At 38.0% G+C, this 25594-nt stretch overlaps 1 protein-coding gene across 1 annotated transcript in view; it reads right to left on the reverse strand.

Annotated features, from left to right (window-relative positions):
- LOC135703878 (uncharacterized) overlaps positions 1-25594 on the reverse strand; it is a 325488-nt gene that overhangs the window by 15463 nt on the left and 284431 nt on the right. Inside the window, exons 4-7 of the mRNA XM_065225239.1 lie at positions 20951-21093; positions 20613-20823; positions 7571-7682; positions 1124-1689 (exon numbers count right to left, since the gene is read on the reverse strand). Of these exons, the coding sequence (XP_065081311.1) occupies positions 1124-1689; positions 7571-7682; positions 20613-20823; positions 20951-21093 (1032 nt within the window). The remainder of the gene's footprint in view (positions 1-1123; positions 1690-7570; positions 7683-20612; positions 20824-20950; positions 21094-25594) is intronic.

The following is a 25594-nucleotide window of genomic DNA, read 5'->3' on the forward strand; positions in this document are numbered from 1 at the left end:
GTGCGTTTGGTCGTTGATTTGGCTTAACTGGTGGCTCGCCCACGTGGGCTGGCACTATCATCAGATAGCGGAAATTTTCCTCTACCTGCTGGTGGTGTTGATAAGCGTGTGCGAGCTGCCGGTTGCGCCAGATCGACGATCGGATGCATTGTTTGCAGGAGCTGGTGCTTCCCTTTGAAAAAGTAATCGAGAAATAACCATATTATCCTGTAATTGATATTACTATTTTTATATATCAATGAAATTAGTCATGACAGAGTAACAGATGGGGAAGGACAATAGACACAAGTTGACACAATAAACAAGACAAGTGGGGGTTAATACACAAGACAAAATGACAAAATAAGTGACGACAGAAGACAAGACTGGGACAAAAATCAACCTTAAAAAAAAAAAAGAATGCGCAATTATATTATCAAAACTATTTGGATCAGCACAAAAACAACAGTGACCAAACGGGCACCATAGCCTAGGAACGTCTGTGTGTTGATTTAAAATAGAGGCTCATAGAAGCAAAATTTATCAATAAAAGGGGTCCAGTGTAGAGTTTAAGCAAGTGCTGCCACTGGATCCCTACAAAAAAAAAAAGAAAATATATAGGATATTTTAAGACAAATCATGGAACTTAAAAGTGCTCTACAAAATGACTGATGGCTTAAATAAATAAATTTTAGCCTAATCCTAAAAATGTAGCCTGTGGTTATGAAAATATATGTTTTTTTTCAATTTTGGAATACACTGTACGTGAAACCGGATATTCAGCATCTTGCTCGATGGAAAAGTGTGCAGCACTTTTCAGGGTTGAAATATTATAGTTGCATTTGTTTTTTTCCTTCAAATGGATATAATGGCTAAGAGCATAACATGAAGCCATTCAATTTCTTGAAGAGATTACCTTTCATAGCTAGTGGCAGAGCAGCAATTTCGGCGTGATTCGCATAAACCTGCAACCGTAATTTGATTATCTCGGTAAAAGTTTCTCTTCAGCCCCAGCCCTAGTGGATGCAAAACTAGTGTAATTACACCATTACTTCGCCGTAAATCCATGCAGCGCTAGCAGCACCACATCCCTCCTCCCGGAGTCGAAGTCAAATACAGTTGTAGCAGGTTAAACTTTGCTTACCTTGCAGCACGTGAACCGTGATGCTGGCGGGTCGCGTGTTGGATGGTGCACAGGTGTAGTTACCGGCATGTTTCGAGTGCACCTCCATGATTGTCAGGACGCTGGTGGCGGGCGACAGAATGTGCGAGTAGGGCAGGAAGCCACTATGGTTCAGCGACCACTGGTACAGCTGTTCTTCGGCGGGCAATCCCGGGGTGAGGTCAGTGGCCAGTGACTCACCGGAATCCAGCAGTGTGGAATCCACCAAGCTCAGAGCTGCTGAGTTCAGCAGATCGAGCGCATTCAGTCCAAAGCTGCCATCATCCTCGTCCAGGATTGGGTCCTGCTGCGGCATCCGATGCAGGTGCAAGTGATGCTGATGATGCTGTTGCTGTAGCTGGTGGTGATGGTGGTGGTGGTGGTGGTGGAGATGATGGTGCAGTTGGTGTCTGTTGTGGGATTCGTGTAACGACGGGTAAGGCTCATCCGCTACGTCAACCGATGATGCTGTGCTATCAACCGGTTGGAACGGCGTCACCGAAAACCCATTCTGCTGGTCGAAGTTTACCATGCTGTGCTGATGGTACCTGCAAAGTGGATTGAAGATTTTTTTTAAGTGTCGTCTATTATAGTTGGTTAAAAGTTTAACGCTTTGCTAACGGGAACGGAGTGCATCAAAATTAGTTGCTAAAAGCATGGCACATATTTATGGAGTGTGAAGTGTCGTATGGAGGGTCGGTGCACTGAATAAGTTGAAATAAATTTTGCGACTGTCGTAAAATTTGTGTATCAATGCGGTTTTTGAGAGCTTCGGGAAAAATAAGACGTTCCTTCAAATATATTTTATTAACAATATGAAACACTCTTTCGCTTAGGTGGCAAACCGAATTTCAAGCGATGAAAGCGCCTCTATGGCCAAAAAGGTTACCAATGTACATATTTGTTTATCTTGTTTATCTATTATTTTATTTTATTTGATGACAATAGTGACACGTCAGACAAATTTTCCTGTGATATAGGGTTACGGGATGTAATGTCAGGCTAGCCCCTCACTTCGGCCTATCAACAAATAACTGATTCATTCAGCAATAAATCATAATAGTAATGAAAAACTAATACCACATCTGCTGTGATATTATAATCCGTAAATGAATTGCTTAGTTTTGGGATAAATTTAAAACATTTATTGCTCTTTTATAAAGAAAAAGTTTAGTAAAATGATCATACTTTCGACTTCTAGGCGTCAAGATCTTGCCGTATTATTGCACTAACGGAAATCTTCACTGCAGTGGTCATCAAAAAAACCTGATAATTTCATGAATTGAAAGGTCACTGTTATCACTGTAACTGTTGATTTGGAAGATTTACGCTATTTGCACTATATAAGTATGGGCCGAATATTAGGGACGTCATTTTGAGACGTGTGTTCAATTATGGCCTACGAACTTTAGAACTTTATTTGATAACTTTGTTTTGGTGAAACCATTCGCGTTGACGACGACTTTGCAATGGTTCACTCCTATAGGAAAACCTCTTAGGCAGATGTCAGTTTCATGAAACATAGCGGATCGTTTCTTATCCTTTCATTCCACTGAAAAATCTCGTACACTCAAAATAATTTTCACGTCAACGCTACGTGAAAACATAAATAGATTTTTTTCCATCGCACTTTTCACGAAAGAGTTACATTATTCATACATGGAAGCACTAATTTCAGTGAGCGAGATGGTTATTGCAATATCACGTAGAAGCTTCGTGATTAATTCTGGTGTAAATAAAATGTATCCTTGATTTCGCATTACAAATGATTTTATAGTATTCCTGCATTCCAATATATCTTTATTGCGGTCAATATACACACAGGGGGAAACAATTTCGAGGTTACGCATGGTACTTTTTGCCGGTATACTAAAGCAAAGAAACAAACTTTAAATTCATTATACTCATTATTTTTTTTAGTTATTATACTTACAACTCGAAACTGTCTCACGCAAATAAATAAATAAATTGTCTAGATTTTCACTGGCATGCAAACATACACATTGCAATGCCACCATATTGTGTACCATTGTGATTGAACCACTCATTTATTTTTTTCATGTGAGAATCACTTGTTTCTATGTGAATGACACATAGAATGTGTGCATGTGCAAATCACGTACGTTTTATTAGAAAATCTACCGACTTCTAAGGGAATTTCCGTTGATCCATATGTGGTGTCACGTAGACTCTACTTGTGTCACGTAAAATTGACAGAAATGGAAAAACAGTGACTCTATATTAATTTTCACGTAACTATAACTTATTTTGAGTGCAGGCAAAATGACGGGTCGAAACGGTGCACACACTATTTCTAAACAACCCAGATTTGAGTAGGATCTATTCATATCCGTAAAAAGTAGGGTACCCCAAATTGAGTAAGCAAAGTTGGGAATGACAAGATGATGAATGGACAACATCGACATGAAGCCGAACGAGTTGTTTATTTGCAGCCCAGTGGCAGGCGCGTTGGCAACATGTTATACGGTGACAGCGGGCCCAGCACAGCAAAATAAATGATTTGCTACCTAGTGTCAAACGCTGCTGTTGGTATAGGCGTTGTCACTGGCTTGTTCATTTGTCTTATCAGTTCCAACTTTGTTTACTTAATTTTGTATGCCCTACTTTAGATGGATATGAGTAGATCCTATTCTAATTAGCGTTGTTTAGAAATAGCGTGCAGTCAATCCTGCCGGCAAAATAAACTTCACGGTCTGACTCATATTTGGCTACAAATCCGTTTCTTGTCGTACCGTATGCGTGATTATGTTTGCACCATCGTACAAATAAGGTTCCCGTTTCACCTGTGCATACAATGCCTTGGTTTTCTTTGCATGCACGTAACCTATAGCTCATACCGTGGTATGCTGTGTTTAAAAGAAAATGATTTACTTAGTTTGACAGTTGCACCATGACAAAGTGGCAGCGTATTCGTGATTTGTTCCACGCGCAAATGTCACAAAAAGACATTTCAATCGCCGTGGCAGTGTCCCAGTGGACCGTCAAAAGGGTTTTAGACCGAGAAAAGAAAGGACAACTATCCGCGAAGGTGGCCATATGTCGTCCGAGGTCAGCTCGGGTTCCGAGGGTTATCGCTGCTATCAAAAGGAAGATTCGGGTGAATCCAGTACGTTCAATAAGGAAAATGGTAAAGGAACACGAGATCAGTGACTTTACGGCACGGAAGATCGTAAAGAAAGATTACGGGGTGAAGTCGAGGGCACGGAAAAAAACTCACATGATTACCAACTGCATCCGGGAGCTACGAGTCGAACGATGCAAGAAAATCTTGAACTTCCTTAAGCGAAAAAATCCGGTAATCCTGTTCACCGACGAGAGCATGTTTACCGTCAATCCCGTATCAAATTCCAGAACCGACCGACATCTTAGTTCTCTTCCGTTAAAAGACGTGGCCGACGAGCACAAGAACGTTTATCTGACCAAGCATCCTGCTAGCGTAATGGTGTTTGGATTGGTGGCTTCCGATGGCAAAAAAATGGACCCGGTGTTCATTCCAGAAGGCGACAAGGTCAACACGGAGGTCTACATCGGGATTTTAAGTAATAATTATGTTCTTCCGTGGATCAAAGAACAGTACGGTCCGAAGCCAAATGTTGTATTTCAACAACATGGGGCTTCGTGCCACACCTCGAAGCGCACTCAGAAGTGGTTGCAGTTCTGGGCGAAGGATATGTGACCGCCATCCAGCCCCGATCCTAATCCGCTAGATTACTCAATATGGCGCGTCATGAAGGCCTGTTCTAAACGCCAGCCGAGTACAGCAAGCCTCAGACAAACATTGACCCGTACCTGGTGAGAAATGCATCCAGACTACATTATTAGAACCTGCCTTGCATTCCGGAAGCGTGTGGAGGCCGTAATAGCAGCAAGTGGAAACTCGATCAATGATTAACATAGTTTAAGACTCTGAGAAACATCCCCCCTTTGAATAAATAAAAAAAAAATAAAAAAAATAAATAATTTTTTTTTTAATTTTGGCATGGCTCAATGGTGCAAACATTATTACGCATACGGTATTAGATGCTTGTATATCTAACACGGCCGTTGGGATGAAAAGAGCAAAACTACGAAAAGAATCTGTCAATGTTACTTAAGAGCTAATGCATTTCTTTTTTTGTGTGGTCGTGAGATGAAATTATTTGGTTTTTATTTGTATTTTAAAAGCATCGTGGTTTATGTTATCTGGATCAACCAGAAAGAAAACACTGTCTCTTTCTTCCTCATAAGTTCTTACGCGAGAAGTGACAGTGACGTCAACAATGTCGTTACTTATCAATGATAAGGAGTGACAAAGAAGCGTGATTTCACATGCCGAACCTTTGTAGATCGAGGTTTATCTTCGATAGGACGAAGTTGCATCCATTTATAGACCAATTTGAGTACTGTAGACCGAAATTTCACCCACGTACCTCGAAAATTTTCATATTAATATGGTGAGTTTTACAATTTTCAGTCGTGCTGAATTAATATCCAGATAATAAGAATATCTAAGCTTGCATATTGACAGTGAAATAACGACTGCAGCTCAATTATTACATAATATACGACAAAAATGTTATTGAAGGCGTCAAGCAATACGGCTTGTCATAAAGAAGTTGAAAATACTTTTTAATGACTTACGTAAAGAATCAATTATACTGTAATATACGTCATTTAATACAATTATATAACCTAAAAAGCGCAAGACACGTAGCTTATACAACTGAATACTGGTCTTATAACATGTTTTGGAAACATCATAAAAACCAGCGGTAATAAAACATTAAAAAAACTTGAGCATGGGTTCGATCACTGATCCTTGGCGTGGTAGACTTATTACTTTCTAACTAGACCAACTCCGCTTGATGAGAGGTTTGTTATAAGTATCTATCATGTTCTTGCCAATGGCATGAAAATTATATTCTCGTTCAACACGCTTTAGATCCGTCATAAAGATGTTTAGTTAGCAGCAAAGCGTGTACATCTAATTGCCAGAGTGTTATTTTAAAGTATTTTCAACTCCTTATAATCCCAAGCAACACGGCTTGTCATAAAGAAGTTGAAAATACTTTGTAATGACTAACGCAAAGAATCACTAATACTTTAATATACATCATTTAATACATTTATACAACCTAAAAAGCGCAAGACGCGGAGCTTATACAACTAAATACTGGTCTTATAACATGTTTTGGAAACATCATAAAAACCAGCGACAAAAAAAAAACAATAAAAAAATCTTGAGCATGGGATTCGATCACTGGTCCTTGGCGTGGTAGACTTGTTTCTACCTAACTAGACCAACACCGCTTGATGAAAGGTTTGTTATAAGTATCTATCATGTTCTTGCCAATGGCATGAAAATTATTTTCTCGTTCAACACGCCTTCGATCCGTCATGAATACGTTTTGTTAGTAGCAAAGCGTACATCTAATTGCCAGAATGTTATTTAAACGTTTTTTCAACTCCTTATAAGACAACCTGCACATTTTCAGTTGTATTAATTTATGAGATGTCATTAAAAAGTATTTTCAACTTTCTTTATAACAAACCTCCGAATACCTCATAAGAAACTGTCAATCACTGCATGAAGAGACAGTCCGGTTCAATGGCACCGTCAATGTTTACGTCAATCTGGAAAGTTCAGAATCTATTCAAGAACTTTATAAATTCAACGAAGATTGATTTTGTATACGACAAGTTTTATTGTGGTATTTAAACAGTAAGATGCACGTTTAAATAAAATTTAAAGATAAAAGCAAAAGAAAACTATTTTGGAAAACGTTGAATCAAGGAAGTATGAAGAAAACATCTATAAACCACATATTTAACGTGGGATGTTTTCTGCATCACTTATAATACATTTATATAACAAGCCGTTCTAATTATTTTTTAAAAAGATGTTTTATGTGTTACTTGGGGTCATATTAAACCGAGGTTAGGGACATATACCCTAACCCTACTGAATGTAATGAATGAAAATTATTTGACTTTTATTTTTGTAATAAATGATATATTCGCCCTCCTCGATTGGCATTGAATTGTTGTTGATTGTTGCTGACCTTTTTCAACGCTAGATAATGTATGAAGCAATATTTTTCGCATCATTATTGAAATGTATGGAAAAGGCATAAATGCATCATATTCATTGATATATTTCGTTCCTTGAAACGCAATTTTCTTCAGCATTGCTTAACGCTGTCAAGGATCAATTGTTCCAAATTATTTGTAAAGTTAAAACAACAATAGTCGACTAATAATCCAAATTTGGTTCTTCACCAATGAAAGTGCTAAGATATAAACAAAAAATACCGACAGAAATGTTTACTTAATCTATCGATATGGGATCCTTAACCACACGATTCGAACTCCAGTCACATGCATTGAAGCGCATTCCGTCCCTGAATTTAGTAGCACCGCTCAACTTACCAGAACACGTAATCGGGATACTCGGTGGCTCGTTTCAGTTTGCACTCCAACCGTAGCGTTGAGCCTTCATCAATGTGCAAATCCGGCGCTCCCACGATGTCCGCAACGGCTTCTGCAATTGGGGAAGAATAAATTAGACGTGGTCCGTCCGTATGTTCAGTTCCACCCACACACGGATACGCCCACTCGTATCCGTTCTGGTATACCAACAATTTGGAAAGTTCAATTTTCTTTAAATGCACATTTTCGCTAAACGTTCATCAATTTGGGTAAAAGCAATCAGCATAATCTTCGTTCGGACCGATGACGATCGATTCTCTGTCTAGAGAGAGCGGGAACATTGTGAGTAAGGGCGTGTTCAGGTTTCGAAATAGGGGTAAAGCTATGGAGACTAATGAATTCTACTGTTTAAATATTTCACGATTCCGGAAATTATTGAGAAAATAATTCATTGTTATTAATGATGGAGGTTTGGAATTCATTTTCCATAGCCGTTCGTCGGTCCAAGTATAAGTGCAGTAAGCCGTGTACATACGATCGCTTCTGCACATATACCTTATTTATCTCATTTTAATTGCACTAACACTTGCACATTCACAGAAGTCATGTCTCAGATACTGGTTTTGTTCAAGTCCGTGGTGAGACATAATATTTAATCCACAGGAGATTGTTCATGTCCCATAATCATAGTTTTTCCTTCTATTGAGATTTTAATTTGTTTTCTATGTCGGGGATCTCGACAAATTTTCTTTGTCTTAAACCTCATTTTTTGAATTGCCGTAAAACGGAGTAACTTTGATAGTTTTGATAGTTACAAAATTATTGTTTTTCAAACATTATTCTTTTAAAACAAGTTCTGATAATCCTAGAGCCAATTGGGTAGTAATATGTTTAACGAAAATTATTGCACTTGCACTATTTTTTTTGTCTTGTGACAGAATATGAGTTTTTTTTGTATTGGGGATACTTTGATAAAACTCGATGAATGTAGAATATCATTCGTGAATCTTGAACAATTAAGTTCAACAATTCGATACATATTGAATTAGTATCTAATCAGAAACATCATAAGCAATGAGAAGACAACATTGAATTAGTGATGGCTATATCGGAAATACATTTCATTAGTTATTTGGAAAATATGTAAAACCTACTATTTAAAACTCTATATGGTTTCAAAGGTAATACCTTAAGCTACAAAATGGGACCTATGTTTTCAATACTGAAATAATGCAGAGAGTAAATTAAATCATTACATTCCACTATCAAAGTTACCCGCATTAGGTACCAGAATCTTTAAGGTTTTCCTTATCCCTTAGGCTTTAAACCATGAAAAAACTAATCAATGGTTTCAAGAAATAAACAGAATGAAGATTCTTACAAAAGCATTATAAATTATCAGACTTCGAAAGTCAACCCAGCTGTCCTGGCTGCGCTCATGATTGAAAGTGAACAGAGGAGCAAAGTTTTGGACCGTACGTAGCCACAGCCACATAACCGGTTGTGCGGTCGGTTGGGGTGTGAGTAATTCAATTAAAATATCCATTAAAAGGATTAAAGTATTTTGTTCTTTTTTGTCGTGGCTCATTGCAAACTATTACGGACTGTTCAGTTTTCAGTTTATAAAACGGACTCACACTTTCAGTCACAACTTTTTGTTTATCTAGTTAACTTGATGTTTTCTTCGGTAATTATGAAGCTCTGCCTAGAAGCAATATAGAAAAAATAATAAACAATATATTTGATACAGATTTTATGAAATTATAAATCACATGTGATATCACATCATCAATATAACTAGAACACCGGGATACATTTTGCAATTATGTCAACCAGAGCTATGGATTCTCAAAATCAATTGAACATTTTTGATGAAAATGAGGAAAGCAGCTATCCGGTATCAAAGAAGACCTCCTTCGAATGGGTGATATAAGTTGCTTAGTCATTTGACGAAGGAATGGATCATTCTTATTTGAGAAACGCTTGATATCATTCAATTGAGTGTAACATACACATTAACGGAGTTCTGGTCGACATTCCGACGAAAAGGCTGAGCCAACCCAACACCAACCTGACTTCTACCAAACCCCAACCCGATGTTGACCCAACATTGACCCAACATAAACCCGAAATTGAACCACAACACGAAATTGGGTCGACATCGACCTTAAATTTGCTTTACATTGATCCGACATCAGGCCACCTTGTATGTTCGGGATCATTTTGCTAAGTTTCTTCCATATTCCAGTGTCGTATATCAAATGATAGTGAGTGACTCAATTGACAATGATGATGAGCTTCGAATGAGAATAGGGCTCTTCAAATTATGTGAGAATTCGTTTTCACAGAATTGATTGAATGGTTGTATTGATTCATCTTCAATCGAATGATATGAAAATTAAATGCACTGGTGTCAACACCACCTAAAAAATATTAATTTCGTAGAAAAAATTGTGTGTACGATTTTTCAAAATTTTTAGTGTTATTTTTCGTCTCACGTTTAGAACTTTATAAAATTTACGTATCAATAGTTTTGGTACTTCTAATTCTATAGTTTCAAGCTATTCAATGGTAGTTTTCATTGAAAGTATGCGTGATCATATTTGCACCATTAAACACTGTGGAAACAAAAATAAAATCTGAAAATTTTCGGAGAAAATCATTTATTCAAAAGGGATATGTTTGTAAGAACTTATACCTATGTTAATCATGAATAGAATTTCTATTTGCCGCAATTACGGCTTCAATACGCTTCCGGAATGCTCGACAGGTTTTAATAATATAGTCCGGATCCATATCTCTACAGGAGCGGGTCAATGTTTGTCTGAAGCTTGGAGTGGTGTTTGGTAAAGGCCTTCCCAAGTAACAATTTTGGTTTTATGAGGGTTCTGTAGACCATGAATTCTTCTTCTTCTTCGCATTTCAAGCTTATTGCATATCGCATATTAGCTTATTGCGTGCTCTCAACTTAGTGTTCTAGATGCACTTCCACAGTTATTAATTGAGAGAGCTTTCGATGCCTGTTCCATTTTTTTGCATTGGTATAATTGTGTGGCAAAGTCCAATCATACTTCTATGCCCAGGGAAGTCGAGAAATTTTCCAACCCGAAAAATTCCTAGACCGGACCGGGAATTGAACCCAGCCACCTCCAGCATGGTCTTGCTTTGTAGCTGCGCCTTTACCGACTGAGCTAAGGGAGGCCCCCTTCTGTAGACCATGAACTAGACTTATAGAATGCTTCAAAACCTTGATAAAACTTGCAATGCTACTTGGGTTGGCCTTCATGACGCGCCACACTGAATAATCCAAGGGGTTTAGATCGGGACTGAATGGTGGCCACATATCTTTCGGCCAGAACGGCAGATGTTCCTCCAGCCAATTCTACATGCGGTTCGAGGTGTGGCATGGTGGATCGTCTTGCTGAAAGACCACATTCGGCTCCGGTATATATTGCTCAGTAATCCTTCGTAATGGCGTAGCCAGATAGGGGCAGGGGGGGCGACTGCCCCCCCCTAAACTCGGCAACACAAAGGCTTTCGAGGAAATGGCGTTCGGTGAAATGGCATTCGGCCAAATTTTCCATGGTAATTTTTTTTTCGCCCCTTCCTAGCTCGAAACCTGGCTACGCCCTTGCTTCGTATTCACTTTACCCCCTTCAGGAATGGTGTAAACATTATCACGCATACGGTATAGCAAATTTCTTGAAAGATCAATATGCAATGCTTCGGTATAAAAATGACTATTTTTTAAATAATTTTCATCTTTACCGTTATGCACAAAATTCAATTCTTGTCGGATTATTTATCCTGGAATTTTGTATATGACGCTAAAATCTATCTGAGAATATGATAAAAACTGTTATAAAAAATAATAATTCATAAATCGAAATTTCAATGAAGACCGGCTTTGCCCCACTGTGCTGTGGGTACTTAGCTTTAGGCTCGTTTACCTACGCTGATGTGATGCGATATTGCTTTAGGATTTGCGATAATTCTTACTCTCACCCACTTCTGTTTCCATTTCCCTTCCCAATCCCATTGCCATTCCCATTCCCATTCCTATCCGTTTCCTACTTTTCACTTCAGGTTCATGATGATAAAAGCTCTAGGAAGGCGAGTCCTAAATCTCGCATCTAAAGAGGAACGCGCCACCTGTGTCAACGTTCTGATCCTTGGTACTTTGTAGGGTTAGTTTAGCATTGCCCAAATATTTGGGGGCTCTGCTAACAATCCGCGTAGGGGAAAGTGGAGCAGGTTCGCCATAGGGATAATATGGCCTCTACACATCTAAATCTACATTCTAGATGCACATAAAATCTCACACTAGCGAATCTTCGAAAAATCTTCTTTCATTTCTCGTCATCAATCTTGTTACTATCTACTCAGCGTTCGCGCAGCTAGCCACAGTAAAATATAATCTTTCCTGCATTGAAGATAGAGTCACCCCCCTCGAAAAATAAACGAATGGAATATATTTTTTCAAAAAACTCTTGCAGGCTTAGTGCTTGAAGCCTACAAGAACTATTCCTTTCAATGTAGTTTATCAATTTACTATACTTCAGTGCGAATAAGTGTTAGACTATCATGTTTATTTATTTATTTATTTATTTTTTGATTTATTTATTTGAGAGGGAAAGCCCACTTCAGAAGGACCAACCTTGCCTCTTCTCAAGTGGGCGGAAAACCTCTTCTTTTTGTATCAACAAATAACGTAAAATCCTACAGATACATATGTACTTAAACTAAATAAGGAAACATTCTTTACTTAATCAGGCTGATAAAACATTATAGAATAAATACTTAAGGCTAGCACGGGAAGCATTGAAGTCAAAAAAGTTTTCACATTATTAAAAATTTTACACATGCTGGTAATTGGTTCGTTTGCACCATAGTTTGTGCGAGAAGTCGGGATCGTAAAGAAAGAGTGGGTTCGCAAATTGACTCGTCTTATGTTAATGTTAGTTTGTTGCAAAAGTGAACTACAGTCAATGTCCGAACGCAGGAGATCGGCGATGAAGACAGCCTTAACGACGTCACGGCGAACGCTGAGAAGCTGTAGGCTCAGCAAGTTACATACACATTCATAATTAGGGAGGTTTACAGGGTCTCTCCAGGGTAGCCAACAAAGAGCATAGCGAACAAATCTCCTCTGAATAGACTCAAGTTGATTCGTGGCATTGTTGTAAAACGGCGCCTAAACTACTGAACAGTATTCCAGTGTCGAACGGACAGTGTGAACAATAAAGCGTTTTAAAGTACGAAGTGTCTCTGAAATCTTTAACAAACCGAAAAATAAAGCCAACATGATATTATGTTATAGAATGTCAAAAATATTGTATTTTTCCCAAATCAGAAAATAAGGTTTATCAGTAGTTTTTTTATAACTTATAGGTAATGTTCCTTCAGCTGCTACAAAAACATAAAAGATTTTCTTAACAAAATATTTCTTAAGTTCATTCCGAACAATGCACAGTGGTTGAAATGGGCATTTTCGTGCGCTTAATTAATAGCTCCTTTATCATGAAACTAAGAGATATGGTGTCTTCAGAGAAGTGTTTTAATATGTTACTGTGCTTCTTTTGATGTTTTTAGTTAAAAGATTAATCCCCCTAAAAGTGAGATCGAAAATTTATTTTTTCAACTATTCAAGATACAGTGTTGGTGTCTTGGACAAAGTTGTAGAAAATTTCTTTTCAAAGAACTTTACTCGAAACATTTAATTAATATCTTTTTTACTTTTCAAGATATGTGACGTTTATTGCCGACGGTCCCTCAAAAATGGTTTTCTCATCATAACTTTTTGGTCTACATTTTTACGGCTTTGCCATCTTCTAGTAAATTGTAGAAGGTGGCTGAAATTTTCAAAACCATCAAACTATCGAAGTTCCCAAAAAATATCTCGTCTGGCAGGTTAGGGTAACCAACTTGAATTGGACCCCTACATATTTTGGACCCTTTTCATATATTTTCCTTGCTTACTGTCTAGTTTCTTCAAATTCATCTGGGTTGATGTTGTAATTACATTCTTTCAATTACTTGCTATGTCTCAAGATCATTAGTTCACCTCAAATTGCTTGCAATTGCTCAATTTATGCAGTTTTAGAAAATGTTATCGAAAAAGTTTCATGTTTCGACGTTTGTCAAGAGGAATCGGCGTTAGTGTACTTGTTTTAAATTTGGTCTAAAATATACAATTCAATAATTTTTCTTTATCAAATCAGTTTATCTGACTTTGGAAGATGTATTTCACGTGTTTATAAAGATTTCACCTTAAGATTTTACTTAAAAAGTATTAAATAAAAAGTGTCCAAAAAAGATCGTAAAAAAATGTCACCAGCTTATTTTGGACACTTATCAAATGAGAATCATCAAAAGAGCGACAAAAAAATTCCGGTTGGTCGATCGTGCTATTATCTCAGATTTCTGATTAAATTGGTAAGTAAATCAATCAAAATTATATGAATTCATTGTTTTTAAATATATTTCTTGTTTATCAAGCGATTCAAAATGGGAAAAACGGCAAAACACGTAGAGTGGTCCACTCTGAGTTTTCCTAGTTTTCCTAGTTCCTAGTTTTCCTATCTCCCAAACGCATTTAACTAAGGGGCTGTTCATAAACTACGTAGACGCTTTAGGGGGGTTGGAGCGCTTGGCAGATGTCTACGGTCCATACAATTTTTTTAAATTTTGTGTTTGAGACTGTCTTCTACTGAAGGGGGGGGGGGGAGGGGGGTTGAAATCTCTCAAAAACCATCTACGTAGTTTATGAACAGCCTATACAAAAAATAATATGGACTGCAAGCATAGAGTCAGGTCTCCGTATTAAGATTTACTTCTGAATGATTTTTTTTATGGTATGATCAGTTGTTTCCTTATGTTATATTATATTTCCTCCGTTACTCGCGCCAACTTTTGTAACACGAGTACTCACGCGTTGTACTCTGTACAACAGTGTGAGTTTTCCATTTCCATTTTGCAGCCGAGCTACCAATCGATCTGAAATCAACGAGTATTCCTCAAAAAACTTGCTTTTAACTAAACAAGCTAAATATTTATAACAGTTAACCCCCAAAATATGCGGATAATAGAGAAAATGTAAATGGAAACCGCGTAAATGGTGTCCATACTACGAGGGTTCTGACTTAATTGGTTACAACATAGAATATCTCGAGATCCTGACCAGATAGAAAGTTACTGTCTTCGAAAAAGTTGTTCAGGAGTTCAAAGCCTATAGTTTAGAATTTTTTCACTATATGGTGCTAGTATATACGTGAAATTCTCATATAAAATATCTCGAAATCCTGATCATATAAAAAGTTACTGTCTTCGGCAAAGTTGTTCAGGAAGTCAAGGCCTTTTTGCTGGTGGACTTAAGTTCAGAGTTTTCTCACTTTGCAACGCTAGTATACATGAGGAATTCTCGCATATAAAATATCTCTAGATCCTGACCAGACAGAAAGTTACTGTCTTTGGCAAAGTTGTTCAGGATGTTAGGATGTTTTCGTTGGTGTACAGTAATTCAGAATTTTCCCTTTATGTGGCACTAGTATGCGGGTCATTCAGAGATATTTTATATGCAAGGATTTCACGTGTCTTTCAACGTCACCTAGTGAGAAAATTATGTACTTTCCACCAACGATAGGGTTTGATCTCCTGGACAACTTTGCCGATTACAGTACATTTTTAGCAGGTCTTGAGATATACCATATGCGAGAATTGCACGTATATACTAGTACCATGAAGTGAAATATTCTGAACTACCGTCCACTAGCCAAAAGGCCTTGATCCCCTGAACAACTTTGCCCAAGACAGTAACATTCTATCTTGTCATGCTCTCTAGATATTTTATATGAGAGAATTTAACGTGTATACTTGAACTACATAGTGAGAAAATTCTGAACTATTCTACACCAAGCAATAGGCTTTGACCTCCTGAACAACTTTTTCAAAGATAGTAACTTTCTATTTGGTCAGGATCTCGAGATATATCATATGCGAGAAGTGTATATGTAAACAAACGCCACGTGGTGAGAAAATTCTGAACTACTGTCTACCAGTCGAAAAGTCTTGACCCCCTGAACAAGTTTGCCCAATACAGTAACTTTCTAGCTGGTCAAGAACTCGAGCTATTGTATATGCGAGAATTACACGTATATACTAGCGCCTCGTAGTGTGAAATTTCTGAACTACTCCACCAACTTCGGGAGCTGCTTGTCGTGATACTTAGGTTAACGTTTCGCTCTACGACGGCAGCTGCTGCTTCCACACCGGCCATTCCAATCAGCATTAAAAATTCATTCCAGTTCCGTGTCTCAGTTCTGATCGGTGTACGCTTGCTTTCGGTTTGCAACATTGCATCAAGCTTAACAAAACATTTGAATTGTCAAAATACAGGGTTGCCAATCTTAAACGCAGGCAAAAGAACGTAAGAATTCCATAAGAAACAATTATGAATTTTAGCCACAAGAAATCAGTATGATTTTCACTGATTTGCTTTATGAAAAATAATGTTGACAAAAAAATAATAAATCGGAGCAGACTGGAACACAACCAAGGACGTTTAGATTACGGAGCTCGTGTGTTGACCACTCGTCTTTCAACGCTTAAGAAAATGAAATGGCGTGTGAGAGCTACGTTATGTTAGACGAAAACCTTTCATAAGTCGTGCTAATGACATTCACATTTGCCGTTCAAAAGTTGAGTCTTATGAAATGCTTAAGTCTATTTGTCGCATTTACAATCGATCACAAACAAAGTCAGCCCGATGAGTGGTACTCTCGGCACTGCCGGCACAGCAGCACACTGAGAAAGATGTTGCGTGCAACGGAATCATTTTTGTTTCGAGGCAACTCTCAGCTTCATTTTTACATGTTGAGAATAGTCTCGCAATATCAAAGGAGCTTGTAAAATCAATATCAAGCTTGATAATTTGTTCCGATATCACGCGGGAGATTGAGAACGTATGAGAGCGGAAAATAAAATTTGATTGATGATTTTGCCAACAATGCACACTGGGCCAGGAATGCAATGTTGCGGAGCAAAATTAATAACTTCGAAACGAAGCATTTCCGCGACTTGGTGTCTTGTGCAAAGTTTCTCATCATAATAAGGACCATCTATTGACATAAACAAATAGATTAAATTTCTTCCGCAAAGATGGCGCCACAATCTAACTTCTTTTACTGACGTTTCGGAGACTTGATGTTTTCAGCAAAGTTGTTTATCTTGACAAAATAAACAACTCTTTTCAAGACGTAAAATTTGCACAGCCTGCTGGTTCCGAGTTATATGGAGTTAAAGAAAAAAATGTCGAAAATATGGTTTTTTTTTTCTTTCTATTTCGGTTTTTTTTGCTTACAACCAAATAATTTTATATTTTTCTCTTATGCAAATGCATTAAATAAATAACTTTTGAGAATAAACATATTGATTTAAGCTTCAAATTTTAAAAATATTGTTGAAAAAACGAAAAAACAGCAATTTTTTAACTTATCTCCCAAAGCGCAAAAAATCGCAACCTGAAAATATTGAAAAAAGAAACATGTTCCACTAAAATGAAGAAATCTAAAAAAACCATTGCCTAATTTTTGCTGAAAATGTCAGGTTGCGATTTTTTTTGCGCTTTGGGAGATATTAAAGTTCAAAAATTGTTATTTTTGTCGTTTTTTCAACAATATCTTCAAAATTTGAAGCTAAAACCAGTGTGTTTCTTTACAAAAGTAATTTATCTGATGCATTTGCATAAGAGAAAAATATAACATTATATGATTGTAAGCAAAAAAACCGAAACAGAATGAAAAAATCACATTTTCGACATTTTTTCTTTAACTCCATATAACTCGGAACCAGTAAGCTGTGAAAATTTTACGTCTCGAAAAGAGTTGTTTTTTTTTGTCAAGATAAAAAACTTTGCTGAAGACATCAAGTCTCCAAAACGCCAGTGAAAGAAGTTAGATTGTGGTGCCATTTTTGCGGAAGAGTTTGGAACTATTTGTTTACGTCAATGATGAGAAACTTTGCCTAAAACACCAAGTCGTGGAAATGTTTCGTTTCGGAGTTATTAATTTTGCTCCGCTAGATTGCATTCCTGGCCCCATGGGGAATGGTGAGTATAGAATCACAGTAGGCGTTGGTTGCCAGGATAAGTTCATTTATTTACATCATGGTTTCACCGGAGCAAGCACGTCGCGATTTGCTCCTGCACGCTCGAAACTGAAATCCCGGTCTATCCGCTCTTTGCAGCTTTTGATCAGATTCCTGGGCGGAAGAGTGTCCCGAAAAAAAAAATGTAAATAGGGGAAATGCAGGTAATGTCGGCCTAAGTGTCCCTAATTTGGGCCCATACATAAATTCACAATTTTCACTAGCAACCAAAAATATCCATTAGTTACGTCCCAATAACGCGTTCATCTAGATAAAATTGATAAATAGCAGACTTTTGACGATGGGCCCAAATTAGGGACATGTAGGCCGACATTACCTACATTTCCCAAAAAGAAGTCTAAATTCCACAAAAAGTTCATTGTCTGGCAAGCAATCTGCAGTTGTTGGCTAAAAGTGAGCTGGTACCATCAACCAGCAAATTTACCAGGAGGAGTCCCTACGGGAGAGTTCTACTCAAATTCCTCCAAACAATAGTACAGCGAAAATGGCGTCACAGTGTTTCCCAAAGATATGAATAAAGCCAATAATCCGGAACTAAGACCAATCGAGGAAAGCTGGTCAATTGCGAAGCACATACTGAAGAAAAAGGGTGGAACTGCAATTGACCTGAAGGATTTCAAGTTGGGAATGGAATTTGGCTGCCAAACAAGTGGGAACAGGGCTCGTGCAATGATGGGCCGTGTACAACTTTGAGCAAGGGTCTATGGTAAGAAGGAATACTGAATGGTCTTACAATAAGCATAGTACCTATTAATGTATAACTGTTATATTGAACTATGAATCGCATTTTAAACCTCAACAAGAAATCCGTGTCAATTTTTTTCGTGATCAACCTTTAGGCAGTAGTATTTGAAATTTAATTTATGCTAAAGACAATTATTATTTCTTTTTAATATTTTTTTGCTAAGTTAAATTAAAATATTTTTAAGTTAAATCTTCGTGATAACAGAATATTCTAGGGCGTGGTATGAGCGGATGCTTATTTTATCCCAACAGAATTATTTCTCTTTTTTTCAAACGAGTAAAAGTTTAGTTTTTCTATTCAATTTGAATTCATGGTGTGGGGTAAGTGTGCCAGTTTTTTACTCTAGTGGCCCTCTAATTGGCCCGATCTTAAATTTTACATTTCGTGTTTTTTTTTATAAAATTAATTTCGATGCAAGGGAGGAACATATATTTTGCGATGCATCTACGCAACTCAATATAGGGTATACGTCCCTAACCTCGGTCTAATATGCAGCCATCGATTACGTTTTTAATCATAACTCATCAATGAATTTACCTGCAAACGATATTCTACTGCTAAATGGTATGCTTAGATATGCTTATCATGTCGTTTGCTATCAGAAACCACGAAAAGTTGAAAAACTTACTTTTTTTAAGACAATAACTCACGAGGGAAATGTATGTAATATGGGTCTATTGTCCCCAAATTGGGTCTATTTATGGATGCAACTTCGTCCTATCTTGTTTGATCCTCAAAAAAACGCTCTTGGTAACGTTTTCTGATGTATTTTTTTTTATCACTATCACTGTTAACTTAATGCTCTTCATTCCTCAAAACATTTCTTAGAGAAAATTTTACGAAAACTACATTAAATCACTCAATTTAAAAATTAAAAATTAAAAATTTCGCTTATCGTCTTTTGACCGCAGAATATCTAAATCAGAACATTGTGATGTTCATTATACAGGTTTGGCAGAAAAAATCTCCCTTCCTGTTCGTTCCTTATCATCCAAATGCAAAACAACATTGTTGACGTTACTCTTATTGCTATATGCTGTCAAATGAATTTCATGGGCCATAGTTAGGAACATAGAAAAGAAATGTGTCCCTAAAGTTGGGTCCATGTTTTACTTGTGAAAACGTTGTTAAACAATTAAAATAAACATAAAATATTCAAACAGCAACTGTAAGTTTTACGTCTAGTGTGTATTATCAGGTAATTCCAATCAATAAATGCCATAATCAGGCCATTTGATGATCGTCAGTCAACCTTCCCATCTTAACCTTATAAGTCATGGCGGCTAAAAACTCCGAACATTGTGATATTCTCAACCAGTTTTATTACTTACGAGAGCTGAAAATGTATTGAAATGTTGTGATATAAATTGATTTGTGTGTGGTACACATTTATCAACCATCAGTGATCAATATTTTCCTTATTTTTTGTGTAATATTCCTTAATTAATTATTTATTTGCGTGATAGGCCGAATGAAAGGACTAGACCCACATTACATACCGTAATGAAAAGTTATTTCAAATGTGAAAAACTAGAGCGCTAGTGTCATAACTGGTACACTTAGGCCTATTCATTTGGTTGAAAATCATTCAAATTTTTCACTGAATTTGGTGAATGATTTTCTTAAGGTGGCCGATCTGCCCAGTATCCTCCTACATTGGATGAAACTGGTAAAAAAATCTCTATCTTGACCCGAGCAATTTGTCTTGTTTGATAAAATGTAGCTTCTACTTCGTGTGACTTCGTCCCATTTAACTTCACCGGCAAACGTTTTCCAGACCGCATGCGAGAACTGAGCAGCCGGCTGGCTTGGCTCGTTTGCTCGTTGTTTAAAACTGTAAGATTTATTTTATTTATACTTGAGCTTGCCTTTCCTCGGTGCTTGCTGGACTTATTTTGTGTCGGATCGCATGGATTCTGGTGCACGTTCAGAGATTTGGAAATTCGTTCACTATGTATTGCAATTACGGATTCGAAATGCAATAAGAGGTTTAATTTGTTCCTATATCGTACACCGATATTGCTGGTTCCGATTCAATTTCATTAGACATTAGTTTAAAAGTTTTCCAAGGAATTGATTTGCTATTCGTGTGACGTTTAATTGAATTCGAATGAGAGAGAAGACCTAACTCACCTACAACTTTCAGTTCGACAAACACCGATTGCACCGGGTGCACCGACAGTTGGCATTCGTATAGACCCCGGTCCTCGTCCCGAACCGCCTTGATCCGCAGTGCCCAGTGACCCATGTGCCGGATATGGTGCACCAGGAAGCGTTCGTCACTGCTGTATGTGGAAAATCCTACGGTGAGCAGCTGGAAGTCTCTTCGCCTGACCCAGGATACCTGCAAGGAAGGAGGAAATCAAAACAAAGACACGAATGAGTGCTTTTTGTTTGTCTTTTTTTCCGGTTTGGGGAACGCTGTTGTTGTTGTTGTTGTTGTTGTTGTTATTGTTATTGCGAATGCTTACCAGGGCGGAAGTTTGTGTCAGTACGGTGCATGGCAGCAGCGCTGTGCCACCCTTTTGTGCCGTAACTTTGGTATTGTTTCGAGTAGCAAAGTATGCCTGTGACGTTGCCGGTGCCAGATAGTTGGCCGGCATTGAGCTGGGATCTGAAAAAGGCGAAATGTGGGATGTTACATTGCATACATTTGTTTGGAATGAAAGATCAATCAACAATCGGAGAACTTTGTCAAATAACATTTTTATTCCACAACACAATAATATCAATGCAAGTTTAAACTGAAATTCACCGATATGATAACATACAAAATGATTTGTTAATTAAAGCTAAGTAGGTAAGTCAAATAGCTAGCTTGCAGACCTAACAGAAATTCACGTTGTGTCACTGGCACTTCCGGTAGCGCTTTACGTTCATCAATCGTGAACGTTAATTTAGAAGAGGCTGACAAGGTGATGGGCTTTGATGTCTGCTGTTTAATATCGTTTTGAAAGTTGTGATTAGACGAGCAGAGAAGAATAGATACGAGTGGTACAATCATCAAGAAGTATGTCTGTTCGCCGATGATAGCGAGATCACGGCATGGAAAGTTGAGACTATCAATGGCGGAAACGTACATCCGACAGAAGGCTGAAGCCAACCGTATTGGACTTGTCATTAACGCATCAATGTCAAAATCGAGGTTTAGGAGAAGATAATATTAGCGTCCCACCACTAGTTCGGATTGACAGCGATGAAATCGAGGTGGTCGATGAGTTCGGCAATTAATCATATAGTCCGGCCATTTTCCACAGAGATGGCGCTGTTACGCTGGTAGGAAGTGATAAAGATCCCCATATAGAAGTTGAGTGAAGTGGGAATAATTCGCTTCGGTACACACTTAGAAAAAATCACCGACTTCGGTAATTCATTTACCGAATTCTCAACAGCTGAACGGTCGGTAATGTTTTCGGTAATGGAGAAAATTACCGAAAAATCTGTAAACTGGATCAGCAAAATTAGCTGTCAAATTTACCGAACGATCGGTAACGTTTACCGATGTGCATTGCTTGATTTGTAGTCGACTTTACCGGAGAACTGTAATTTTGAGGACGATATGCAAATCGAAAATTACCGAGAGATCTGTAATTTTTTAAAAAGGTCACCGACTCAACTGTAATCAAGGTGGTGGTCACTGCAACCCATGCAAAAATTTGGCTGCAGTCGTGATCAATAAGTTAGTGTTACAAATTGCACCACCAATGAACAAAACCGTTGGCGACGATCTGAAAACAGCATTTGGAATATTCTTCCAATGCTTCCTTGTTACCAGTGTAGCGCCGATTCTTTCCGACAAAAACTTAAGATTCGGCGCTACACTGAAAACAAGGAAGCATTGGAAGAAGATTCCAAATGCTGTTTTCAGATCGTCGCCAACGGGAATGGAACTTGAACCGACAGAAAAAAACAAGCAACAACATCGGCCTTCTGTAATCGGGATTTATTTAGATAACGGAAATTAATTATTTACGGAAAATTTCCACGATTCGCTCATCTTGTTGTTGCATAACAGCCTATATAATTTCACCTTTTGTTATTTTTGACAAGCACGAACGCTTTTAATGTCGATCGAAAATAACAATATGGTGGATTTGACGTTTACCTAGACCGTTACCGAACTCAGTAATGGAATGCTTTGTTTACCGAAACTCCAGTAAAATATTTCACCGAAGTCAGTGATGAAGCTGATTTACAGACCTGCTGGTAAAAATGTTTACCGTTTTCGGTAAATTAAAATAAAATTACCGAAATTCGGTCATTTCATTTACAGTTTTCAGCAATAAAGCGAGAAAATACCGAAACATCTGTAATTTTTAGCATTACCGATCTAAGGCGGTATTTTTTTTTACCGAAGTCAGGGTCTCTGTTTAAGTGTGTATATATTCAGGTCAAATAAAGTGAACGACAACCTAAATAAATTAGTCAGGGACTTTGTCGTTCAGTTTTACCCGGATATTATTGTTAAACAAGCTACAGTTAAATAAAAATGTTTTTCCCCATACAGTTTTACCTGCTTTACTACCAGTCCCCAGAGAGCCAAAAAATTAAAATTTGAGAGATAAAATTAGTTCTCACTGGTTCAATTTCTCAACATGCCATGTATTTTGATGACACTCTATTTGTGATTTCCCTTTTACAGACTACAAAATAGAGTACCTGCCACTACAAAACATGCCTGGTACCTCTAAATATGCATTTTGATTAACATCCGAAGACCCTCCTTTTTTACATATTCTACACAAAAGATACTTTCTGCCCCGCCCTATTCATGGAAATCGGCGGGAAATCCTGTGAGGGGTGAGCTATTTTGTGTAAATGGGAGGGACTTCGTATGTTAATCTAAATGTATATAGAGAGGTACTAGACATGCTTTTCACTGCACTGTCCTCTCTGAACAATTAACGGGAAACAAATTAAAGGGTGATACGGTCAAAATTTGGTCAAGGGAAAACGCGTGTAAATCGGTGAAATCGTTTATTTAAAAAATCAAATTATATTTCTTTTTCAAGTTCAATTAGTATAAAATTCAGGAAAAATATTCAGTTAGGCTTCCGCTTTTCCAAATTCGAATTGCCGGGCCTTACGCTTGACCCTTGCCATCAGATTTTGTATAACCACCTTCTTCGCCGCAGAAAGCCAGTTTGCCTTGAACTGCTGCTCGCCCTTAGCAGTTTTTTTGGTTTTCTTTAGGTTCCGCTTGACAATAGCCCAGTATTTCTCAGTTGGGCGGAGCTCTGGCGTGTTGGGAGGGTTCTTGTCCTTGGGAACCACCTGCACGTTGTTGGTGGCGTACCACTCCATGGCCTTTTTACCGTAATGGCAAGATGCCAAATCCGGCCAAAACAGTACGGAACAACCGTGTTTCTTCAGGAAAGGCAGCAGACGTTTATTCAAACACTCTTTCACGTAAATTTCTTGGTTGACAGTCCCGGAAGCTATGAAAATGCTGCTTTTCAAGCCACAGGTACAGATGGCTTGCAAAACCAGATATTTCTTTGCGAACTTTGACAGTTTCATGTGCTTGAAAACATCTGCTACCTTTCCCCTTCCTTTTGCCGTATAAAACTCCTGTCCCGGAAGCTGCTTGTAGTCGGCTTTGACGTAGGTTTCGTCGTCCATTACCACGCAGTCAAACTTCGTCAGCATCGTCGTGTACAGCCTCCGGGATCGCGCTTTGGCCGTCGTATTTTGTTTATCATTGCGATTTGGAGTCACTACCTTCTTGTAAGTCGATAGTCCGGCTCGTTTTTTGGCTTGATGCACGGTTGTAGACGATACACCCAGCTTATTTGCGGCATCTCGGAGAGAGAGGTTAGGGTTTCACTTGAAACTACCGGCAACTCTCTTTGTCGTCTCAGCGGCTTCCGGTTTTCGATTTCCCACCGATCCAGACTTCCTGGCTGTCGACAAATGTTCCCCAAACACTTTAATTACATTTGTAACGGTTGATTTGGCAACTTTTAGCGATTTTGCCAACTTTGCGTGCGAGTAGCTCGGATTTTCGCGATGCGCGAGCAAAATTTTGATACGCTGCTCTTCTTGCTTGGACGGCATTTTGACAACTGAAGAGTGAATTCCAAAATCAAAATAGGAGCAACATTCTACACACACACACCTTCAAAATGAGGGGTGTTCAGGTTTTTTAAATGCAAAATTGAAAGAAATACGTCAAGTTGATATTGACCAAATTTTGACCGTATCACCCTTTATGTGTAGTTTCCGATAGAAGTCACCGCCAACAACAGCAGTGGCATCTGATTGAAAACGAATGCAGAAGCTTGACAAAATGATTAATATGGAGTCAATGGTTTCAACCGATAATAACACCAGCAGATATATTCAAAGATGAATTATGACAGGGAACCGCACTTTTTTTTTTAATTTTTCTTGTTTCAAATTCAAATCAAGAAAAGTTCGGACCTAGACATTTATCTATATTTCTGAACTTCTTGTCGGAAATTTTGTGAAGCTCTCATCGAAAGTTATCTGAATTTTTCATCGGATGTTCTCAGAACTTCTTCTCAAAAGTTTTCTGAACTTCTCCTCGGATGTACACGGAATTTATTTTCGGAAGGTTTGAACTTCTCCTCGGAAGATCTTTGAACTTTTCGCCGGAAGTTCTCTGGTCTTCTCCTCGAAAGTTCTCTGAACCTCTCCTTGACAGTTCTCTTAACTTCGCCTTGGAAGTCCTCTGGACTTCTTATCGGAAGTTCTGTGAACTTCTCCTCTGAAGTTTTTTGAACTTCTCCTTTAAAGTTCTCTGAACTTCTTCTCGGAAGTTCTCTGAAATTCTCGTTGGACGTACTATGAATATCTTCTGAACATAAGAACATTCCTTTCTGAAGTTCTCTAAACTCGGAACACTTGGAATTTCAGAGAGCTTTAATGAAGTTCTGTGAGCTTCTTGGATCTTTTCTTCGAAAAATCCCTGAGCTGCTCATCAAAAGTTATCTGAACCTCTCGTCGGAAGTTCTCTTATCTTCCTGTCGGAAGTTCTCTGAACTTTTCGTCTAGTTTCAAGGAACTTTGATGAAGTTCTGTGAACTTCAGGGAAGTTCTGTGAACTTCACAGAAGTTCTGTGAACCTTAAAGATTTTTAAAGAACTTTTAAC

Source organism: Ochlerotatus camptorhynchus, unplaced genomic scaffold, assembly GCF_037179485.1.
Source record: "Ochlerotatus camptorhynchus isolate MF236.1 unplaced genomic scaffold, CSIRO-AGI_Acam_v1.1 ptg000222l, whole genome shotgun sequence".
In the NCBI taxonomy this organism is placed as follows: Eukaryota; Metazoa; Arthropoda; class Insecta; order Diptera; family Culicidae; genus Ochlerotatus; species Ochlerotatus camptorhynchus.